Genomic DNA, 22,602 nt, shown 5'->3' with positions numbered 1-22,602 from the left:
CCTGTCCCTACAAAAAAATGCAAAAATTAGCCGGGCATGATGGTGTACACCTGTAGTCCCAGCTACTCCGGAAGCTAAGGTGGGAGGATTGCTTGAGCCTGGAAGGTGGAGGCTGTAGTGAGCTGAGATCATGCCACTGTACTAAAGCCTGGGTGACAAAGTGAGACCCTGTCTCAATCAATCAATAAAATAAATAAATAAAAACACATATTAAGAAGAATTAGTTTGCTGGCTTATCATTAAAAAACCCAACAAGCCAATTTTTATGTGATTCCTGCTAAAGATGGGTGATATTGAATAGTCTTTTGATTAGTAAGTCTTTTGATTAGTGTTAGTCTTTCTTTTGCATTCTGAACTGTGAGGACATCACTCTCAATGCATGTATGTTGCAGTTTTTATTTTTTTAATTGACACATAATCATTATACATATTTATTAGGTGCATAGTGGAGTTTTGATACATACAATGGTGTTATTAATTCACTGACTTGATATTGAAACTCTTCCTCATCCACTGATCATGCTCAATGTACTATTTCTTTTAAAAGATTGCCTTGGTTCCTTAAAAGCAGGTGTGAAAAGATGTGGCTTCTGCTGAGGCTATTTCAGAAGCGCACTTCTGTTTGTGACATGGGCATTAAGGGATATTAAGGGATTAGATTACTTCTGCCATCTTTACCAGTGCTATCTGAAACGATACTGAAAAATGCCAATGCCAAAGGTCACAATATCTAATATGATGAGTTGTTGCTAAATTTATATATGGTTTATATCTTTTAACCACAGTAAGCATGTTCTACTTCAGAGTTTATAGCTTAAATTTATACCTAGGTAACACTGTTTCATCCCTTTTTTTGGTTTGAGTTCTCTCTAATAATTGATCTTAAAGAATAGAATAAACAGAAGAGATTCTGGCCCCAAGCATCAAGTTATAGGAGAATTTCATTCAGTAAAATCAAGTCAAAATAAAGACCTATTGATTCCTGGGACATTTTGTCATTTTATCTTTCCTAAGTTAGATATCCTGACCACCCTAATAGCCAAATGAAATGGATATCAGCAGCTTGAAGTCATTTATAATTTTAACCTGACAAGTTCTGTTGAAAAAAATTACTACAGGCATATGCAATCATTGAGTTGCATAAGAAATCCAACTATATGCATTTCTTTTCTGGTGATTCCTGTCCCTTTAAGATACTGCCATTAGCATGTATTTGGGGGGTAGCAGGTGCGATGTAGCCATAGGGACTGGCAAAAATAAAAAATAAAAGCAAGAATGAGAAGAGGAAACAACCTATTCCAGCCATTGACATAAAATGACCACAGGCCTCCATTAACTCAGCTGTCCTCTCTCAGAAAATATCTGCCAATCAGAGCCATTCTTGGGGGGAATTTTCCTGACTTAAGTAGTCAAAAAAAAATCTGCCCTTTGAGATACATTAATTGGCTACATTTTTGTTTGTAGAAGCTGGGGCCTTAAATGTGACTAGGTATGCTCCATTTTTCTGCAGAGTGATGCTTAAAGTATTAGCTTTTTACACGTATATTTACCTACTGTATTTTTATATTTTTTCTAGTTTTCTAGGAAGATTCCAACTGATAAACTGCCTTTTATTAAGAATAAGTTAGTTTGGAAACCCCAAGTTCCTGATGTCCTAGAGAGCAGCCTATTGACTTTGGTTCTGGCACATTTTGCTGTGTTCTTGCATGCTCTGTCTTCCTGGCCCCTGGCTTGTGCCCGTCAGGACAAAGCTTCTTCCCTGAAATACAAGCAAGGGCTATATTCTAAATACAAATGGATTGAATATAAAAGTTGGTACATTGTTAAAACATGTTTGGTGATGAGATAGTGCTATGAGTGTTTAGGTGCCAGGTCAGCTCCTGAAAACCTTTGAGTCAGTTCTATGGTTAAATTACCTTACATTTGTAAAGAAAATGATTGTATATTCTTTAAAAATTAATTAAACATAAGACAGATTGAAATTGAATAAAATGTGGTTTCACTTACCTTGAATGCAGTTGCTTGAATCAGAGCCACTGTAGGTGGAAGAATAGAGGCCTCTGTGGAGACTGGTGTTTCTGGGAGCAGGTTAGGGGTTAGAGGTGGTAGCAATGATGCTTTTGCCTCAATTTACTGCATAGTATGGCTTTTCTTCCATAAAAGCATATTATTAACATTGCTATTACTTATATTTATCAATGATGACTAGTGCCCACTGTTGAGCCAAGTGAACTCTAGAGGTTCATTATTTTTATTTTCTAAGGGAAACAGGTCAGATTTAGAAGAGATAGAGGAATGCGAGGGTTGTTATAGCCTAAGGAGAGGGCAATTATTATTATTATTATTCTTTTGGATCTGGGCAGCCTCAATCTTTAATTCCAACAAGGAAGTTGATGAGGAAAGGAGATGAAGATTGGCTGACTTCTTTTGCTTGTGTCCACCTCCAGGAAGGAGGTTTGTGGCCACAGATAACATCCACATTCCAGGCCTTCCTCAGTTAAGCATCTGAGGGCTTTTAGCATGGTCTTAGAGTGGCTTCCTCTTCATTTTCTTGTCCCCTTTTCTTGATTTTCCACCCATAAGCAGGTGACAAAGTTTCCACAAAGGGAGCTTGAGTTTTCTTCTCCCCAGACCAGCTGTATGCCAAGGAACAAGAGTCTTAGTACTGCAATATAAGCATTTTGCCACTCAAAGAAACCAATCCCAACCCCACTGGGAATGGAGCAAGCAGACGCCTTTCTGGTGGTGTGGAGATTTTTTAGATCAAGTTGATTGTGATTCACTATATAGTATAGGTTGGTTTAATGATAAACTTCTAGTTGAAATTTGGAGGTCATCTTATCTAGTCTAAGGTCTAGTGAAAGGAAGTAGCACTTCATAGAGAAATTCCTTTTTCTAATTCCAGGCTGGTGGGAGAATGGAGTAGATGAAGAGGAAAATTTAAATTAGGAAAAGGGTCATGGGATACTTTTAGAACAAGTAAACCTTCTTGAGCAACAGAAGTAGACAGCATTAAAGTCAAGGCTGCATGAGGAGTCCTCAGGAAGAAGGGAAGTTTGGGATGGGAGTGGCCAGGGAGAATGAAACAAGAATAGGGTGGGAAGGAGTGCAGGTATTTCACACAGGGCTACCCTAGTCTTTTTTCATTATAGTCCAATGGCACTGTTTAAAACTTTTTTTTTTAAGTTAACGTTTATTTCATACCTTCTAGGTCCTAACTGGAAAAATTTATGTGATAATGTGGGCTTTTCTTTAACCCCAGTGATGTGGTTGATATGACAAAAATCTATTCAGGTCAGAAGAGTGCTCTTGCTCACATAACACATTCTAGGTTTGTTCCTTCCATGACCTGGTCTGAAGGTGTGGTGACTTTGTGAGCCGAAGTAAAACTTGAGAACCACTGAGAGCTTTCTCAAAGCCCGGATGTGAAAATTTTTTTCCCCCCTGCACCATAAATAGGCAAGGAGTGGGCCTCAGAATATGGAAATCAAGATCTCTCTCTCTCTCTCTTTTTTTTTTTCCCTGAGGTGGAGTTTCACTCTTGTTGCCCAGGCTGAACTGCAGTGACGTGATCTCAGCTCATTGCAACCTCCGCCTCCTGGGTTCAAGTGATTCTCCTACCTCAGCCTCCCAAGTAACTGGGATTACAGGCACCCTGATTCTAAGAAGATCATTCCTCTCAAGGTCTCTTTTTAATGAGAGGAATGATCTTCTTAGAATCAGGGAAGTGAGAAATTCTCATTGATTGGTGTGCCATTCATAAGCAACAGAACAAAAAGGCCAAGAGCGTGATCTTTGGAGCAGTCTCTGCAGACTGCCTGCATCTAACACCTAGCTGTACTTTTCTTTTTTGGGGTATGTTTCCTTACCTTTATTTATTTACGTATTTATCCCTTTATTTTTATTGGACATGTCATAATTGTGCATATTTATGGAATGCAGAATGATATTTCTGTGCATATTTCAAATCAAGGTAATTAGCATATCCATCACCTCAAACATCGATCATTTCTTTGGTCTTGTGAACATTAAAAATCCTCTCTTCTAGCTTTTTGAAAATATACACTAAATTATTGTTAACCATATTCAGCCTATAGTGTTAGAAAGCCGTAGAACTTATTCCATCTAGCTGTAACTTTGTGTGTATTAACCAGCCTCTACCTGTCTTCCCCCACCCCCTTTCCAGCTTTTAATACTAACAATTCTGCTCTCTATTTGTATGAGCTCAATTTATTTTAGCCCATAGATATGAGTGAGAACATGAAGTATTTATCTTTCTGTGCCTGACTTATTTCATGTAACATAATGTCCTCCAGGCTCATCCGTGTTGTTGCAAATGACAGGATTTCATTCTTTTTCTTTTTTTTTAATAGAGATGGGGTCTTGCCACATTGCTGAGGCTGGTGTTGAACTCTTGTGCCTGGCCTATTTCATTCTTTTTAATAACTGAATAGTATTCCATATGTATACCACATTTTCTGTATCCAGTCATCTGTTGATGGACATTTAGGTTGATTCCATATCTTGGCTATTGTAAACAGCTAGTTCTATATCTTAATAGCTAAGTGACTATAGGTGATTTTCTTAAATTCTCGCAGCCTCATTTTCTCCCTTCTGTAAAATAGGGATAACAGTGGTACTTCCTTCATAGGTTTATTAAAAAGCAGTGAAGCCTGGGACAGTTCCTGGAACGTAGGAAGCTTTCAAAAAGTGTTACCTCTTATGAGATTCCGAAAAAAGATATGAATATAAAGTGTGGTTGTAGTCAGAAAGCAAGTTGCTCTTGTCACTGGAGACCTTGCATTCAGGGATACTTTGTTAAAACTTTTGGAATTAGTAGCAAATGGTATATATCCTTCATTTAGGTTATAGGAGAATGACTCAAAGAGAGGTATACCAACACTCTTCGGTTTTCTTTTCTCCTTGCTTCCTGATCTGAGGATGAGCAAGAAGATCAACCCCGATTGTTGACTTAACCTCTCTGTTATAAGAAGTTCCTTGAATTTCCCACTGTTTCTTTCTTTTTTTTTTTTCTATGTAGGCTTATATGAATTATGGCATACTTGATTTATATAACTGATATGTTGCTAAAAAGTTACATGAATATAGTCTCTTTGATAAATTAATATCAATGCCATTTATTGGAATTCTGTGGTGAAACATTTTTTTAAGAAAACAGTTAATGTTAGGGAAAAAAACTCTAACTTTTTTGGGGGGAGGTAAATCTGAATTTTCATGTATCATTGTAGCTTGAAATGGAATGCAATTAAACTAATTTCTCCTTTCCCAAAGTCAGTGATGTTATCTGAATTTTCATGTATCATTTTAGCTTGAAATGGAATGCAATTAAATTTATTTCTTCTTTCCCAAAGTCATGATGTTCGAGCAAGTTGATATTGTAATAGGTGTTGATGACAGGCTCTTCATGATTTGCAAAATAGCTTCTCACTTTGTAAGAGACATCAATTCTCTATGCTTGTGGGTGACTTAGGAAATACTATAGTTCACTCCGTTATATGTGTTAATTAAGGGAATATGAAAAACAACCCTGATAACAGTGATGTGTTAGGTGAGTTGAAATACAGGTAAGCCTATACTACCTTTGTTAGTGTCAGCAAAACCCAGGAGGAAAAATATTTATGCTAATGAGAGGCAAAGTGATGCATGGATAATTAAAATCAACAGGAATTTTGAGAACATTGTTTTAACTTGTAATTTCAGTCTCTCCCTCTCCGTATCTTATTTGTAAGAGTTCTAACAAAGTAGTGCTTTTTGATTAATAGTACCAATGACTCAAAAGTTTTAAAGTCAGTAGCAAAAGATAAGATTAGACAAGAAGCAAAAAACAAAACAAAAAAACCAAAAATAACAAAAAAGAATGATCAACTCTAGTCAAAATAAGATCTACTTTAGGATTTATTTGAATAGACCCCAAATAAAGCAACATTTAGCCTCTTGAATGTGTCTGTTATATGAGTGTGACTGGGTTTTGGTGACCCTGTTGTATGCAGGTTATACAAATTTTCAGAATTCCAATTTCTTCTTAAAGTAAGGATAATGTCACTTTACTCACAGGCTTTTTTCTCTGCCAAGCACTAAGTCAATACATACAAATCAGTGATCACAGTACCTAGCACATAGCAGGTCTTCAGCATCTGCTATCCTTCTTTCCCTTCCCCTGAGGTAGGATATGAACATTTGAAGTAGACCTAGCCTTGTCAGGCATAATAAGAAAGATGTAACATCAGAGTTTAAAAAACATAGCCGAACTTTTGGTTGGCACACTTTTGCTTATCTTGATGACTAAACAGATAAACTGGTAGAGGGTAGAGAAACTTGAAGTTGAAAAGAGTATTGATTAAAGAGAAATCAAAATCATAAGCATAGTATCTAAGATATGATGTCAGTTAAGAAACAATTTAATCTTGTGGCATCTGCAGGAAAAAAATATACAATTTAAATTACAAAAATTCTAGTTAAGCATTGTTTTTCAGCAGTTTCTTTGAAGGTAACAATTTTTTTATCTTTTGAACACCCTTAACATCTTCGATAATTTAACCTCAATTAGAAACATTCTTCAGGTTCTTGAACTAAGGAGGATCTGTGGGTTTGAAATCAGTATAACTCTTCCTGGGAGTGTTGATGTAGCTGTAGCTGAAACTATCCCATGACACATTTGCTTTCTTTTTTTTTCTTTTTTATTACCAGATTGCTTTTAACTTTGTAAGTCAATTCAGGCTACTAGACTTTCTTGCTCTCCCTGAGTAAACAATATTCTATCTACAGAGGCATGTTGCATAGGTTTGTAAGCAATCTTTCCACCACCCGCCCCCCGCCACTTTTTTTTTGAGACAGTGTCCAGGCTGGAGTGCAATGGCGCGATCTTGGCTCACTGCAACCTGTCTCCCAGGTTCAAGCAATTCTTCCTGCCTCAGTCCCCCAAGTAGCTGGGATTACAATCGCCCACTGCCACATCCGTCTAATTTTTGTATTTTTCAGTAGAGATGGGATTTCGCCATGTTGACCAGGCTGGTCTTGAACATCTGACCTAGGGTTATCTGCCCGCCTCGGTCTCCCAAAGAGCTGAGATTACAGGCGTGAGGCCAGTCCCAGTCTTTCTCTTTAAAGAAACTTTAGGAAGTGCTATAAAAACGAATGTTCCTAAATAGTTTTTATTATTGTTTTTTTTTTTCCTGTACCTGTTGATGGCAGAATAATGTTGCTTTTTAAAATTCTTCCCTTGATGGCCGGGTATGGTGGCTCATGCCTGTAATCCCAGCACTCTGGGAGGCTGTGGCAGCAGATCACCTGAAGTCAGAAGTTTGAGACCAGCTTGGCCAACATAGCAAAGCCCCATCTCTACTAAAAATATAAAAATTAGCCAGGCATGGTGGTGGACACCTATAATCCCAGCTACAAAGGAGGCTGAGACAGGAGAATTACTTGAACTTGGGAGATGGAGGTTGCAGTGAGCCAAGATCACAACACTGCACTCCAGCCTGGGCAACACAGTGAGACTTCATCTCAACAATAACAACAACAAAAAAAATCCAATTATTTCCTTGAGCATAACTGAAACTCTGTACCCCTTGCTCAACATCCACCCGCCCACCCTCTGCTTACCATTATTTTATTCTCTGCTTCCCATTATTTTATTCTCTGCTTCTATGAGTTTGACTATTTTAACTCTCACATATAAGTGAGATCATATAGTATTTGCCTTTCAGTGTCTGGCTTATTTCACTTAGCATAATGTCCTCCAGGGCTATCTATGTTGTCAGCAATGTCAGGACTTCTTTCTTCTTCTTTAAGGCTGAATAATATACCATTTTATGTATATACTACATTTCTTTATTCATTCGTCTGTTGATGAATGGCATTTAGGTTGTTTCCATATTTTGGTTATTGTGAATACATTCTTCATAGGATATCTAACACTGTAGTTCCCACCTAAATGTTAAAATCAACTAAAATGGCCATTTCTGATGGTGGAAGAAGGAACTCATGGTTGACCCATAAGCTACCTGTTTGCTTAAAGGGCCATCAGCGTTATGTCAAATGTGAAGGTAGAAATGTCTCTGCACCATGGCTTTCTAGGGCTTGCATTTGATGATCTGTCCTTTTGAGGTGTTGTCTGTATGGATGTATTTCCTAATTTTTATTTTTGTAAATGATGATGCCTCACCCATTCATAGTCCATTCTCTATTGTGTATGGACTGTATGCAATGTAGGCGAGTTGTAAATCTTGGGTTGTAAAACTAAGCATATCTCAAACTTGTGTATTAATTGAAGTGAGCTAATTGGTATAATAACCAATCCTCAAAGCTCAGTGGCTTATCATAATGCACGTTTATTTGTTGCTCACATTACAGTTCAATGTGGATAGATGGGGAACCTTTTTCCTGCAATTACCCAGGGGAACCTATTTCCTGCAATTACCCAGGGACCTATGTCTCTTTATTCTAGTGGGTCTGCCATGCTATAGGGGTCTTACCCCACTGGACCATTTCTACTCCACTGTATGGGAGTGTTCTCTGGAAGAAGAGAAAAAGTTTTGTTAAACATTTAGCCATTACATATGTGTCTTGAATTTAGTTTCTAATCTGGTGGACAAATGAGCTATATTTCTTTCGATGAGACTTTTATTGTTAGGGTTATGCCAAAGACTGTATCATTCATTTGCCTCTCTTATTTAGAACCCTATGCATGGATTCCTGGAAGAACTGTTTTTCTCTTAGAAATATAACTAAATTTGTGGGAATGTGTCTGATATCTAAAGCTTGATGAGGATTCTGAATAATCTGTATTTTAGATAAGGCCAGTTGAAACTATTCTTAACTACTCTATATGGTTAACTGTTTTTTTCAGAGACATGTTTCATCAAAGCACTAAAATTATGCAGACAGAGCTGGAAATGTTCTCTGAAGAGCATCCTATCATCTTCCTTATAATTTTGGTTTTTATTTAACACTTAGCCCCCAAAGTGGGGCCATGGCAATATCTTTGAGTTATAACTCACATCAGGCCTTCGAGGAGTTTGTGATGCTATTTTGTTGCTGGCATACAAAATCAGTGAGGTTAACTGTACTTCTATAGGTCACTCAGTGAGTCAACGACTGAGCTATGATTAACGTTGACAGCTGGTGAGCTGCTAGGCTGTTGCTAACTGAGCAACATTGACATTCATTTTGATTTGACTTTGCATTTCATTTTCAACTATTTATTCATTTTAAGGCCTCTTTAAAAACTTTTTAGGGATGTAGACGGTGGAAACTTTCTATAAATGCTTTGGGGAGAGTCCTTTAGCTTCCCTCTCTCCACTCCCCATCCTTCAGCTTAATAGTTAAATTATGTTTATGCTAGGAAAGCATCTTTTAGGTAGTTTTAGAAATAGATTATTTAAACAGAAGTTAGGCAATTCCAGTTTTACTTTACTTGTTTTGTAATTTGTGATTTCAACAAAGAATTTCTGTAAACTAATTGTATGATAGTGAGTACCAACCAGAAAAATTATATTTGATGAAATAATTCACAGAGAAATGACAAGTATGCATTATAAATTTGGCCAAAATGTATTTTTGAACATAGGTTAAAGTGTAGCTGAAGGCCATCTAGATTATAAAGCTTGGAACTGGCTGGTTGGCTCAGTTGGGCATCATTTTATTCACCTGAGAGGGATGGGGAAAGACTGAGCCCTCTTTCACTTCTGGATCTACTTCCAGATGCTTTAGGGTGATTATTAAGAAAAAGTGCTGGCTGGGTGCATCGACTAACGCCTGTAATCCCAGCAGTTTGGGATGCCAAGGCGGGCAGATCACCTGAGGTCAGGAGCTTGAGACCAGCTTGGCCAGCATGGCGAAACCCCGCCTCTACTAAAAATACAAAAATTGCCCAGGTGTGGTAGTGGGTGCCTGTAATCCCAGCTACTGGGGAGGCTGAGGCAAGAGAATTGCACAAACCCAGGAGGTGGAGGTTGCACCTTGGAGCTAAGATCACGCCACTGCACTCTAGCCTGGGCAACAGAGTGAGACTCTGTCTCAAAAAAAAAAAAAAAAGTGCTATTTCATAGAATTCTGTGTGACAACTTAACTGCCCAGTGTGGTTGGCTTTAGGTGAGGCAGATGCCCTAGGACTCCTGATCTCACTAACTGCCATCAACAGTTCTGCATTGCTGATGCCAGAAAGGCGGGCAGATCTAGAGGCCCAAGTGACCCACACATACAGGCAAAGATGACTTAGCAGAGCTGAGGACATGAGATTTGGAGTCAAACCTGGGATCAAATTTTGATTCTTTTAATTACTTGCTCAAGGGATAACTAAAGGTTTCCTCACTGGTCAAAAGATTCCTCCTTTCTCTGTGGAGTGTGAGTGACACCTAACGAGCTAATGTCAGGGGTGTGAGCTGACAGCTTCTAGGCAACTAATGGTTCTATTTCTTCTTCCTTCTCTATCTACCCCAACCTCAGGCTTACTCTCCAGGTCCTCTGACTTTCAGTGAGCCGTCAGAGTTGAAAAGCAAGCACATATTCTGTTTTCAAAATATTTATTTGAAAACCAATAAAATTTATCTCCCAAATCTCAGCTCAGATAGTCAGTTATGTTGTTAACTTATTTGAAGCACATATATTCAGACAGAGCCAAGGGATTTTCCTCACTTTTTAGCTATAAAAAGTTTTATAATTTAAATGTTTGGGTATTTTCTAATTGCTGTTAAAAGACCTTCTGTGTGATTTCTCAAAGGAATCACAGTCACTTAAAATCTGGACAGTAGCTTCAAGGTGAACTAGACCTTCATTCCCAGCTACCCTAGAAGGATGGGCTCCTCTTTTTTTCTTTTGTGAGGACCCCAGTGGAGATGACAGTGTAACCATTGGCAACTCTATCTACAGAGTGATCATGAATCCCTCACTGAATGTGTTTACACTGAGAAATGTTGCTTACTCTCATGTAAGTGCAAAAAAAAAAGTCAGTTTTTAGAATCACAAAGTGATTCAGGAAGTGAATAAAGTCCATTAAAACATCTTAAGATTCCCTCTGAGGAGCTGCTTGTTATATTTTCCTTTTAGGAATATATAAATATGGTTAGTCTTTTTTATTGACAAAAAGCAGGAAGCAGTTTCCCTTAAATCTAACGATTCCATTGATCGAATCATATATTATGGGAGAGGGTGACAGTTGCAGTCTGAGATGATTTGCATGAGACCCTACTTTATACTCCAATTATTACTGTACATGATTACAGGACAACCTGGTTGTTAATTGCCTGTGGTCTTTAAATATGCACTTCTTTCAGAAATAGACACTAATTATTAGATCTTGTTTTTGGTCTCACCTGAAGTTGCAAATATCTAGAGTTTTTTTTTTGTTTTTTTTTTTTTTAATTTGCAAGTCTAATGATGTACAGACATAGTAAAACTGATCTCATTCTGAATCCTGTTCAGGGTGAACGTTCTCTGGGATGTAAACTATCAAAGATTGTGAACTTGGCTTTTAGTTCTTTGTGAGTGTTCATGTGAGTCTCTTGACAAAACCTGTATATTTGCTATCAGAATGCTGAAGGAATTTTATCTTTCTAAAATGTAGATGAAAATTGGTTAACAAGTTGAAAAAAAATCTACTTCTCCCATAATTAAATATAATAGAACTAACATCAAAGTATTATTAAATATTAGATATTCTCCCAAGTCCACCAAGATAAAAATTTTGTGTTTGGGAGCTGTGGTTGGAATTATGCTAGGCAAAAGGCAGTTTGTTTTGTGTGTTGGGCTCTCCTCTCTTTTGGCTTCAATGGCTGAATTAGGGAATTGATCCTGAATTTGATAGAGCTGGAGTTGTTTCTGTCTTTAAGCCAAGGTTGATGAACTCATATGCCTACAGGGGATAAAGTGATGAGGTACAAGTGTGAAGCCAGTGAGCAGGAATCCTGGACTAACAAGAGCGCACAAGCCCTGCCTAAGGATGGCAGCTGCTACTCAGTTTTAGCAGATTTATCTCAGATAGAAATTCTGATTTAGATGTGAAATATAGCAATTTAAAAATATTGGATGTATGATATGGTTTTTAAGAAAGTAGTGTGCTAAGCAGAGAAAACATTCTAGTGCGACTTCTGGTTTTAACACATGCTCTTCCCACTTCCTTTCCTGGTTTTTGTCACCCAGCTAATGCCTATTACTTTTTCTCTACTTGATTTAGCTACATGTTCCAAGAAGCCTTCTCGGGTTTGGATAAGAGGTGACTCCTGTGGCTCTTGTATCCTCTTCTCTATTCGAATATCCACCTTTAAACAATGTTATAATTGCTTCTTTATCTTTTTGTTTTGTTCCCTGGGCTATAGAATCCTTGAAGGCCTCCACAAAATACTGATTGGATGAATAAGTTCGATGAATAAATGATGGTGGGCCCAGGATTTCCTCAGGACATAGGGTTTTTTCTTTCCTTCCTTCCTTCCTTCCTTCCTTCCTTCCTTCCTTCCTTCCTTTTTTCCTCCCCTCCCCTCTGCTCCCCTCCTTCCTTCCTTCCCCTTCCCTCCTTCCTCCCCTCCCCTCTCCTTCCCTCTTTCCTCCCCTCTCTTCCGCTTCCTTCCTCTCCCCTCCCTTCCTGTCCCTCCCCTCCTTCCTTCTCTCCCCTCCCCTCTTTTCTTCCCTCCCACCACCCCTTCTCCCTGACACAGGGTTTTGGTCTCCCAGCTAATATAGGGCCTGTGGCCATTCCAGGGCTTCTCCTAGAACCTCTGGATTAATCCTTCAATTAACTCTGTATCCCAAATTCCTGTGTAATCAAACTGCCTTAGAAAGGAGGGTGAACAAAGGGAAGGCAAATCTAGGAAGATTTGGAACCCAAAGCCCTCTTGTCTTAAAGCATGTTGTTACCTGTTTTATTCTTGCTGCTTTTCTCCTTTTTATTTCCCCTCAATCAACATAGTCTAGGAAAGGTAGAGTGCAGATGTGTTTTTGGGACTCAAAACCATATGAAGCCAAAATGAGTCTTTTTCCTGTCATAATTGTAAGTAGGGCCTTAGGCTGTGTTTACTGCCTCTAAAATAAACATGGTACTTAGCTTCTCAGTTGCAACACTTTCCAGCTTTTATGAAAAAAGTAAACAAGAATAAAATGTTATTTTAAAAAGTAGTGTCAGAAAGTAAACAAATTACCCTTAATAGTGCTGTATATTTTTAAAAAATATTTTGTTCAGTAAAACCTTCAAAACAAAACTACACCAGACAAACTACTTTCTAGATTTGACAGCTAGTCATATCTCACTCTATTGTAACTACTTAGTCTGCTTTTTAAATTTTTTTTCCTCAAATTATATGTGGTGTCAGAGTGGTGTAGTAGTATAACACTTAGTCCCTGTTGCCAGGCTAAGTTCAGTTTTCAGCTTTACCATGAACCTGCTGTGTACTTACGGACCAATTGCTTAACTTCTCTATGTCTCAGATAGTTCTGTCAAATGAAGATCATAGTAGTACCTAACTCGTATAGTTATTGTAAGGATTAAATGAGTAGAAAAAAAGCAAAACCCTTAAAATAATGTCTGGCACATAAATGCTCTTTACATAATTCACTTATTATTTTTTTGAAGTCAAGTGTATTGAGGTATAATTTGTAGTATAAAGTACAGTAAAATTTACCCATTATAATTTGCAATTCTGTGAGTTTTGATAAGTGCATACAGGTATGTAATGAGCACCATGATCAAGCTGTAGAACATTCCTATCATCCTCACCATTCTTTCATGCCCTTTGTAGTCAGTCCTTGTACCCCCATTGCCAGACCCTGGCAACCACTGATCTGTTTTCCGATTCTGTACTTTGCTTGTACAGAACATGATATAAACAGAAGTACTGGAATCATATAGTATGTAGACTTCTGAATCTGGCTTCTTTTGCTTAGTGCAGGGATTAGTAGACTTTTCTGTAAAGAGCCAGAAAGTAAATGTTTTAGGCTTGCAGGCCATACAGTCTCTGATGCAACTATTCAGCTCTGCTATTACAGTCATGGACAACACATAAATGATTGGATGTGGCTGTCTTCCAGTGAAACTTTATTTACAACAGGGAGCAGCCAGATTTGGGCTGAAGACTATAATTTGCTGACCCCTGATTTAGCATATTGCATTTGAGGTTCATTTGTGTTGCTGTGTGTAGCAGTAGCTTGTTCTCTATTCTTTCTTTCTTTCTTTTTGTTTTTTTTGAGACGGAGTTTCGCTCTGTGGCCCAGACTGCAGTGCAGTGGCGCAATCTCGGCTCACTGCAAGCTCCGCCTCCCGGGTTCACGCCATTCTCCTGCCTCAGCCTCCCGAGTAGCTGGGACTACAGGCGCCCGCCACTATGCTTGGCTAGTTTTTTTGTATTTTTAGTAGAGATGGGGTTTCACCGTGTTAGCCAGGATGGTCTCGATCTCCTGACCTGGTGATCCGCCCACCTCGGCCTCCCAAAGTGCTGGGATTACAGGCGTGAGCCATCGCGCCCGGCAGCTTGTCCTCTTTTATTTCCGTTTATTATTCCATTGCATACACAGTTTGTTTAGTCATTCACCAGGTGAAGGATATTTTAGTTGTTTTTTTTTTTCCAGTTGAGGACAATTATGAATAAAGCCATTTTAAATATTTGCCTCCAGGCTTCTGTGTGAACACAGATTTTCATTTCTTTTGGGTAACTATCCAGCAGAAGGACTGCTTGGTTGTGTGGTATGTGTTTACCTTTATAAGACACTCCTGGCTGGGCACGCTGGGTCACACCTGTAATCCCAGCACTTTGGGAGGCCGAGGCCCGTAGATCACGAGGGCAGGAGTTCAAGACTAGCCTGACCAAGATAGTGAAACCCTGTCTCTACTATACAAAAATTAGTCAGGTGTGGTGGCAGGCACCTGTAATCCCAGCTACTCGGGAGGCTGAGGCAAGAGAATCGCTTGAACCCGGGTGGCAGAGGTTGCAGTGAGCTGAGATCGTGCCACTGCACTGCCGCCTGAGTGACAGACTGAGACTCCATCTAAAAAAAAAAAAGACACTCCCAAACTGTTTTCCAAAATAGCTGTTTAATTTTGCATTTCTATAAGCAGTATAAGAGTTTCAATTGTGTTGCATCCTCACCAGCACTTGGTGTTGCCCTGCCTACCTTTTTTTTTTTTTTTTTTTTGAGACACAATATCCTCTGTCACCTAGGCTGGAATGCAGTGGCGTGATCTCGGCTCACTGCCGCCTCCTTCTCCTGGGTTCAAGAGATTCTCCTGTCTCAGCCTCCTGAGTAGCTAGAACTATAGTCATGTGCTGCCATGCCTGGCCAATTTTTGTATTTTTAGTAGAAATGGGGTTTTGCCACATTGGCCAGGCTAGTCTTGAACTCCTGACCTCGGGTGATCCTCCCACTTCGGCCTCCCAGAGTGCTGGGAGTGAGCCACTGCACCTGGCCTTTTCTAAAATTTTAGCCATTGTAAAAGACCATGAAGACTCTTGGAAACCCGAATAAAGATATATTCAGTTGGAAGCTCTTGAAGGGTTTTATACATGGAAATGACATTATTTGGGTTTTTAAATGATCACTCCAGTTGTAGTATAGAAAATGATATGGAAGGAGGCTGGATAAATGTGTGAAGGCCTTTGGGAGAATATCATGTTAGTATGGGGAGAGGGAAGATACCCTGATTTGAGAGGTAGCAGTGGAGATGAAGTGGCTAGATATGGAAATTTTTTAGAAGGTGGAATTGATAAACTCAGTGATTGAGCAGATACAGGACTTAATAGACTGGGAGCTCTCAAGGTTGTTTCCACATTTCTAGCACAAGCAACTACATGTATAATGACACCCTTACTGAGATGAGGAGCACTGATAGAGAAAAAGGTTTGAGGAGATAAAGTAATTGGGGCAATGTTGAGGTATATGTAAGACATCAAAATGGAGGTCTCAAGTAGGCAGTGTGAAATCTTGGTTCCTGAATGGTGGAACAAAATTAGACATTATTGTAATATAAAGGATATTTGATGATATGGAGTGCATAAGATTCTCTCTGTCTCTCTCTTTCTCTCTCTCTGTTGAGTTTAGTGATCTGAGGAGAGTGAATTGGATAGACCTAAGAGGAAATTTGGTGTTTAATTTTGGGCAGTAGAGTGACATACAAAGGAAGCTAAGAGAGAGTGGTTCAGAGAGGCTGGAGATAGAGTTGTCCGCCAGATGCCCAGGTGAGTGAACAATCATTTGTGCATTTATTGGATTTGGTGGCATAGTTGGCATTTAGTCAGTTTTATGGTTGTTGGTAGTGGTTGGGTGTATGTGAAAATTCAGATTAGGGTGAGTGTGAGGAGTAAGGAGTGAGGCAGTAGAAAAAAACAAGATTCACATGTCTTTTGGGAATTTTTAGGATGGTTAGAGATATATGTAAGAGGTGTTTATTATCATTGAGACTGAGATAGGTTAGAGCTTGTTGATGAGAAGGACAAGGGAGGGAGTGAATACAGGAGAAACAGTGTTGTTAATGGAATGAGATCCTCACACACTAGTGATGCCTTTCAGATCTAGCAAACTTGAAGGAGAAACCCAGTCAAGATTAATGTTCACAGTTAGAGTAGAATAGGGGACTTTTAGTATTACCAAGTTCTAATGAACTATATCATAATATGGTCTTTAAACTTATTTCTCAAGTATTTCTCGAAAACTTACCAAGCAGAAAATGTCAGCAATCTTTTTGATGTGTGAAAATGCTCTGGCGGTTTAGTCACTTGTCAGTCTCATGTCCAAGTCCTACCCATCTGTCATGGCGCAATTGAAACCCTCAAATGAAAGACTCTCTCTCCCTCATCTGAATGGCCATAGCCTGGTGTTTTTTTCCCTCAAGTGTGGCATTTATTCTTTCTATGTACTTGTTATTTATATGTATGTGTGTGTGTGTGTGTGTGTATAGTGTGTGTGTGTGTGTGTGTGTGTGTGTGTGTGTGTATATTTTTTTTTCTCATTAGATGATGGAAGGCAAAGACCATAATTGAAATATGTTCTCTGTAGTACCTACTGGTTACATTTATTTAGTTAACAAACTAAATGTATATAAAGGTAAAAATGGGGACATGGTTATTAGCAGATAATTAAAAGAAGCTATATGAAAAATACGATTTTTGTGGTTTGGTGTCAGAATTTGTAGCCTAATAATAACTTTTTGTTTTTATGAAATTTAGTAAAACGTGTTTTGAAAGTTCCTAATTATGTGTGACTAAAAGATCAAATTATTTAACAGAGTGATAACAGCAGCAACTCTGGTGGTTTCTTTGTCATTTACCAATGACTTTCAGATTATTATTCCATTCAGACTGAGGATAATCCAAAGATACAAGGAGAAATCACAGGGATTTTTATCACCATTTTACAAGTGAAGAAACCAGAGGTAATGAGTCAACAGTTACATTGCTGGCAACCGAGTGCTAAAACCCAGGCTGGGACCCTCTGACCCTAATCTGGGTTTCTTTCAATTTACCCAATGGCTTCTAGATTTACTTTCATAGAAATCCAATTGGCCTGATAATAATTAAATGCAACTGCAGGGGGTAAGTGGGTTTCTTCTATTTGAATGAATTTTAAAAATCCCTTTTTTTGGGTGATGAGGATAATCTCTCGGTAACACCTGAGATTCCCTCCTCTTGCACATGCTTTGGCCTGTTGGCCTAGAGCTTCATATAGGGCTCCTGCAGCAGAATGGGAAAAACACCACTATCATAGATTGCAATGATGCTGTGATTTGAAGAAAATAAAATGGAAGTCACATATCTCTGGAATACTAATAGAGCAATGCTGCCCAGTACCGTTTACTATAGTGAACAAACCTAGTATTAGCATTTTGGAAAAAAAAACAGACACCATTTTCCTGGGTTTTTGACTCTGCCTTCTGGCAACTACTTATTTTTAAAGTCCACAATCATTTTTGATTTAGGATGATAAGCTACATTCTTTAAAAAGCTAGAAATATGGAAGATCATTATTTTTTAGGAGGACTATTTCAAGGCCTTTAATTCTATTATAGTTGAAGTTCTATAAAAACTGTAGGCCGGGCGCGGTGGCTCAAGCCTGTAATCCCAGCACTTTGGGAGGCCGAGACGGGCGGATCACGAGGTCAGGAGATTGAGACCATCCTGGCTAACACGGTGAAACCCCATCTCTACTAAAAAATACAAAAAACTAGCCGGGCGAGGGGTGGCGGGCGCCTGTAGTCCCAGCTACTCGGGAGGCTGAGGCAGGAGAATGGCGTGAACCTGGGAGGGGGAGCTTGCAGTGAGCTGAGGTCCGGCCACTGCACTCCAGACCGGACGACAGAGCGAGACTCCGTCTCAAAAAAAATAAAAAAATAAAAAAAAAATTAAAAAAATGGTTAAAATGTCATACTTTGTGTTGTGTATATGTTACCATAATTTAAAAAAAAAAAACTATAATAATGGGCTGGGTGCGGTGGCTCATACCTGTCATCTCAGTACTTTGGAAGGCTGAGGCAGATGCATTGCTTGATTCCAGGAGTTCGAGACCACGCTGGGCAAGATGGTAAAACCCCATCTCTGCAAAATTAGCTAAGTATGGTCGCGCACACCTGTAGTCCCAGCTACTCCGTAGGCTGAGGTGGCAGAATCACCTGAGCTTGGGGAGGCTGAGGTTGCAGTAAGCTGTGATAGTGCCACCGCACCCTAGGCTGGGCAACAGAATGAAGCCCCATATCAAAAAAAATCCAACATCATAGTATATTTATATTACATTCGATATATAAAATCTATAGTTTTATATTAAAATAATATGGAAGTCTTTGACTACATTTTTCTGAAAAATATAATTCTCATTAAACGTAGCTCATTATTTAGTACCTTCTGTTAAATAAAGTCTTTTTAATTGTACTGACTTTAACTTACATGCCCCCAGACTCTATAATATATTTTTGTCAGGAGAACTGAGGAATGAAGAATGTATACTTCTAAGAAAGTGTGGAAAGACGTGAAGTCCTTTTTCCTCCTTCTTCACCACTTTAAAATGTTATCTCAATAAATTGCTAGTACTGGGTAAAAAAAATCTCCTTATGTTCCCTTATAAATTGCCTTAAATAAGGTATTGGGAATTGCTATACAGTGTTGTGAATAATTGAACTTGGCCATATATGAAGCAGTTGAGATATTGAATCTGAAACCAGGTGTCCTATGGCTAAATAGTTGTGATTCATGGGAAGAAATACACTGAAAAATTTAAGGATTGTTTTCCCCCAAGGCAGTTGGTCTTATAACTCTATGTAGACTGTGGACTCTCTCTAGCTCTTATATTCCTCATTTCTATTAGAAATCTCCTTTTAGTATATTGTAAAATTTGTTAAATTGACATTCCAAATGGACAACTGAATATGATCTGCTTTTACATCAGATGAACCTGGCCTATGTTAAAGCGGCAGACTACATTTCAGAACCAGTTAACAGGGAGCCTCCTTCCAGAGAAGCTCAGCTACTAACTTTGCAAAATACATCTGAATTTGATATCCTTGTTATTGGAGGAGGAGCAACAGGAAGTGGCTGTGCGCTAGATGCTGTTACCAGAGGTAAGTCTTTTTTTTTTTTTTTTAATTTTAATTTTAAGTTCTGGGGTACATGTGCAGGATGTGCAGGTTTGTTACATAGGTAAGCGTGTGCCATGGTGGTTTGCTGCACCTATCAACCCATTACCTAGGTACAAACCCAGCATGCATTAGCTATTTATCCTGATGCTCTCCCTCCCGCTGCCCCACTCCAAAGGCCCCAGTGTGTGTTGTTCCCCTCCCTGTGTCCATGTGTTCCCATTGTTTAGCTCAGAGGTGAGTCTTGATGTGGATAACACTTTGTCCTTTCTCCCCAGCATAAATACACAATATGCACTCTGTAATAGTGAGGCCACATTTCTGTTTATGTTTCCAGATTTTCCATCCTTAATGAAGTACTTTCACAGTTCTTGAAATCTAGGCACTGCACAACTTTAAAATGAAATATAACTCATTTCACTTCAATGAATTTATTTAAAAAGAAAACTTTATATTTTATGAATTTATTAATTTGATGTTCTGGTTTTTTTTTTAGTACATATTTATATTTCTATAAAATAAAAACATTTTTATGTCACTTGAAACACATATCAGTCAATGGTAGAAAAATTTATTAAACTGAAGTAATTTATTAAAATAATTATCTTTGTTCATGTATCTCTTAAAACCATCTCTTCCAGTGAAATATGGACTGCAGTTTGCAAAACTTTAGTTCATGTGAATAAATAATGGAAAATGTTGCTAATCTATAGTTCTGTCTTGGTCATTCTGTCTGTTAGTGGAAAGATATGATGAAAATGGAAACATGACATGTAATGAAAGAAATTTTAGTATAGAACACCAGTGCTCTTGGATGTGTTGTATTTAATAAAATACTATGTTTGTTTTGCCTATGGGTATTAGCGTGGAGTTTGGAGTCAGGGAAATCTGGGTACTTATCCTGGCTTAACTTCTTTAACAGATGTGTGTGTGTTGGGGGGTGGGGGGCAAAGGACTTAATTTGTCTAAGGTTCCTTGCCTTTTACATGAGGAAAAAATACCTTCTCTGAATGATTGTTGTGGGAGTTACATGTTAATCATGAAGAGATTTAGAACGGTGCTTGTCACACAAAGTAGAAGCTCAGTAAATTATAGATAGTATTATAGCTGCTATTACTAACATGAATGTAAAAGGCTTTCAGAACCAATTGTCCAGGAGAAGGACTCCATTGCAGTATCCTCAGATGTCTCGAATTGGGTAGGATACTGCTGCAAGGAATTTTGACTGTGGATTATTTTGGTTTCTATATAAAGTTTAATATTTATTATATTTTAACACTCAATGGTAATGACTTATTAGATGGAATAATTCTTCTCAGATCAATTAAATTACTACTACAGCCACTCTTGATTTAGTTACTTTATGTACCTGGCAGAATCTACTCTTATGGAAATGAAATGAATTTAATGAGGTCTACATACACACACACAAAAGTACCCTAGGTGACTGATTTCACAGGACCCACACTCAGGTTTTGCTCCATGGAAACTTCACAGCCTAAGTCGTTTTTGTCAATGCTAAATAATGGCAAGTTCAAAATATAGGCACAGGAAGTCTACTGTGTTACAAAGTTGACCCCAATTTTCATAAAATTTTCTGTCTCCAAGAATGAAATATTATTTGAGCCAGATTAACCTTGATACACTAAGGCCTAAAGGAAGAACAGTTTGAGAATAGTTTTTGAGAATAGATAATTTGAATTCAGCTTTTTTCACCCTGAAGGCCTGGGAGAGAAGGTGGAAAGAGGGGACACATTCCCAACATAATGGGAGGTCTTGTTTGGAACTACCACTCCTAGAAATTAGAATTTACTTGGTGATAATTTTCTATATCAAAGAGGATCATTTCCCCAGTAGGATTCAGGAAAGTGTATTTCTTGGTATCTGTAGGCATTTTCATGCTATGTACTCAAATGTATAGCCATTCTTTTTATTTCAGTTTTATAAATATATGCTGAGTGCCTGCTGTATGCATGGCGATATGCAAGGTGCTACATGAGTGTACAAAGATGATTGATAGAGTTGGTACCATTAGGGTGCCCACAGTTCTATAGTGCTTGTTTGCACAGACCAGATTATGTGATAGAGAATATGTGAGCTTTTTAAAAGGCTCAGGGCCATTATGGACACTGAAAGATGAGGGTCATATCTACATAGAATGATCAGGAATGGAAAACTTTACTTATGCTATTTGGCATAGGTAACAGTAGGCAAACATTGCTTGCTCCAAGTGTTCCAGTCTGAGAAAACGTACAGGAGGAACAGCATGGAATCAGTGTATGTGGGAGACAGGCTGTGTTGTAATTTGGAGCATTGAGGCTATATATGAGAGAACATGAGAGAAGAGTGGAAAGGCAGGGCTGGGTCTGGTATGCTAGGAGAAAGCCTTTGGGCTTTATTGAATAGACCACTTGGAGATACTGCCTTAGGTTTGGTGATGGGGAATGGATAGACGATACTGAAGGAACAGTCATGAGCATAGGCTTTCAAGAGATGTGGAGAAAAAGAAAATAGAAGGGAGGTAACTTGATGGTGTGGTAGGATATAAAGAAGGGAGACAGTATGTTTCAAGGATTTCTTTCCTTTTTTCTTGTTATAAAGCGTAATCTGAATATTTCTGTAGACTCGGGAAAAAAGTCAGTGCTGGGGGAGAACCTTAATATGTAAGTATTAGGTTGGTGCAAAAGTAATTGCAGCTTTTGTCATTACTTTTAAATGTCATGTACCTACCTAATAGTAGAAGGCAATCATAAGGAACAAGGTCTCATGAAAATACAGGGAAAGAGATATCAGAGATGTATCTTGGTTTTAGCAGGAAGGTAAGAGACTTGTTTCTCAGGGACAGAAACAAAGGGTAAATTCTAAGACATAAAGAGTTTGTGTGAGTATCAAGAGCTATTCTTAAACAAATACAAGGTGAGATGTTCTACTTATGGGTGGGAGTAAGGGATGTCATTGCAGAGAATATTATAGGAAAATAGGGGTTTCTTTGCTGTGGTTAAAAATGTAAATTTATTATCCACACGGTACATTTATGTGTG

At 38.5% G+C, this 22,602-nt stretch overlaps 1 protein-coding gene across 2 annotated transcripts in view; it reads left to right on the top strand.

Moving 5' to 3' along the window:
- The window catches only part of GPD2 (glycerol-3-phosphate dehydrogenase 2 (mitochondrial)), a 155,058-nt gene that overhangs the window by 43,183 nt on the left and 89,273 nt on the right, over positions 1-22,602 (top strand). For both annotated transcript variants that reach the window (XM_011949203.1, XM_011949202.1), the window contains exon 3: positions 19,375-19,546. In XM_011949203.1, coding sequence (XP_011804593.1) covers positions 19,375-19,546 — 172 coding nt within the window. The remainder of the gene's footprint in view (positions 1-19,374; positions 19,547-22,602) is intronic.

This window comes from Colobus angolensis, unplaced genomic scaffold (genome assembly GCF_000951035.1).
Source record: "Colobus angolensis palliatus isolate OR3802 unplaced genomic scaffold, Cang.pa_1.0 Scaffold292, whole genome shotgun sequence".
Classification (NCBI taxonomy): Eukaryota; Metazoa; Chordata; class Mammalia; order Primates; family Cercopithecidae; genus Colobus; species Colobus angolensis.
Note: the sequence above shows the minus strand (reverse complement) of the source record. Positions and strands in the feature narration are given on the sequence as shown.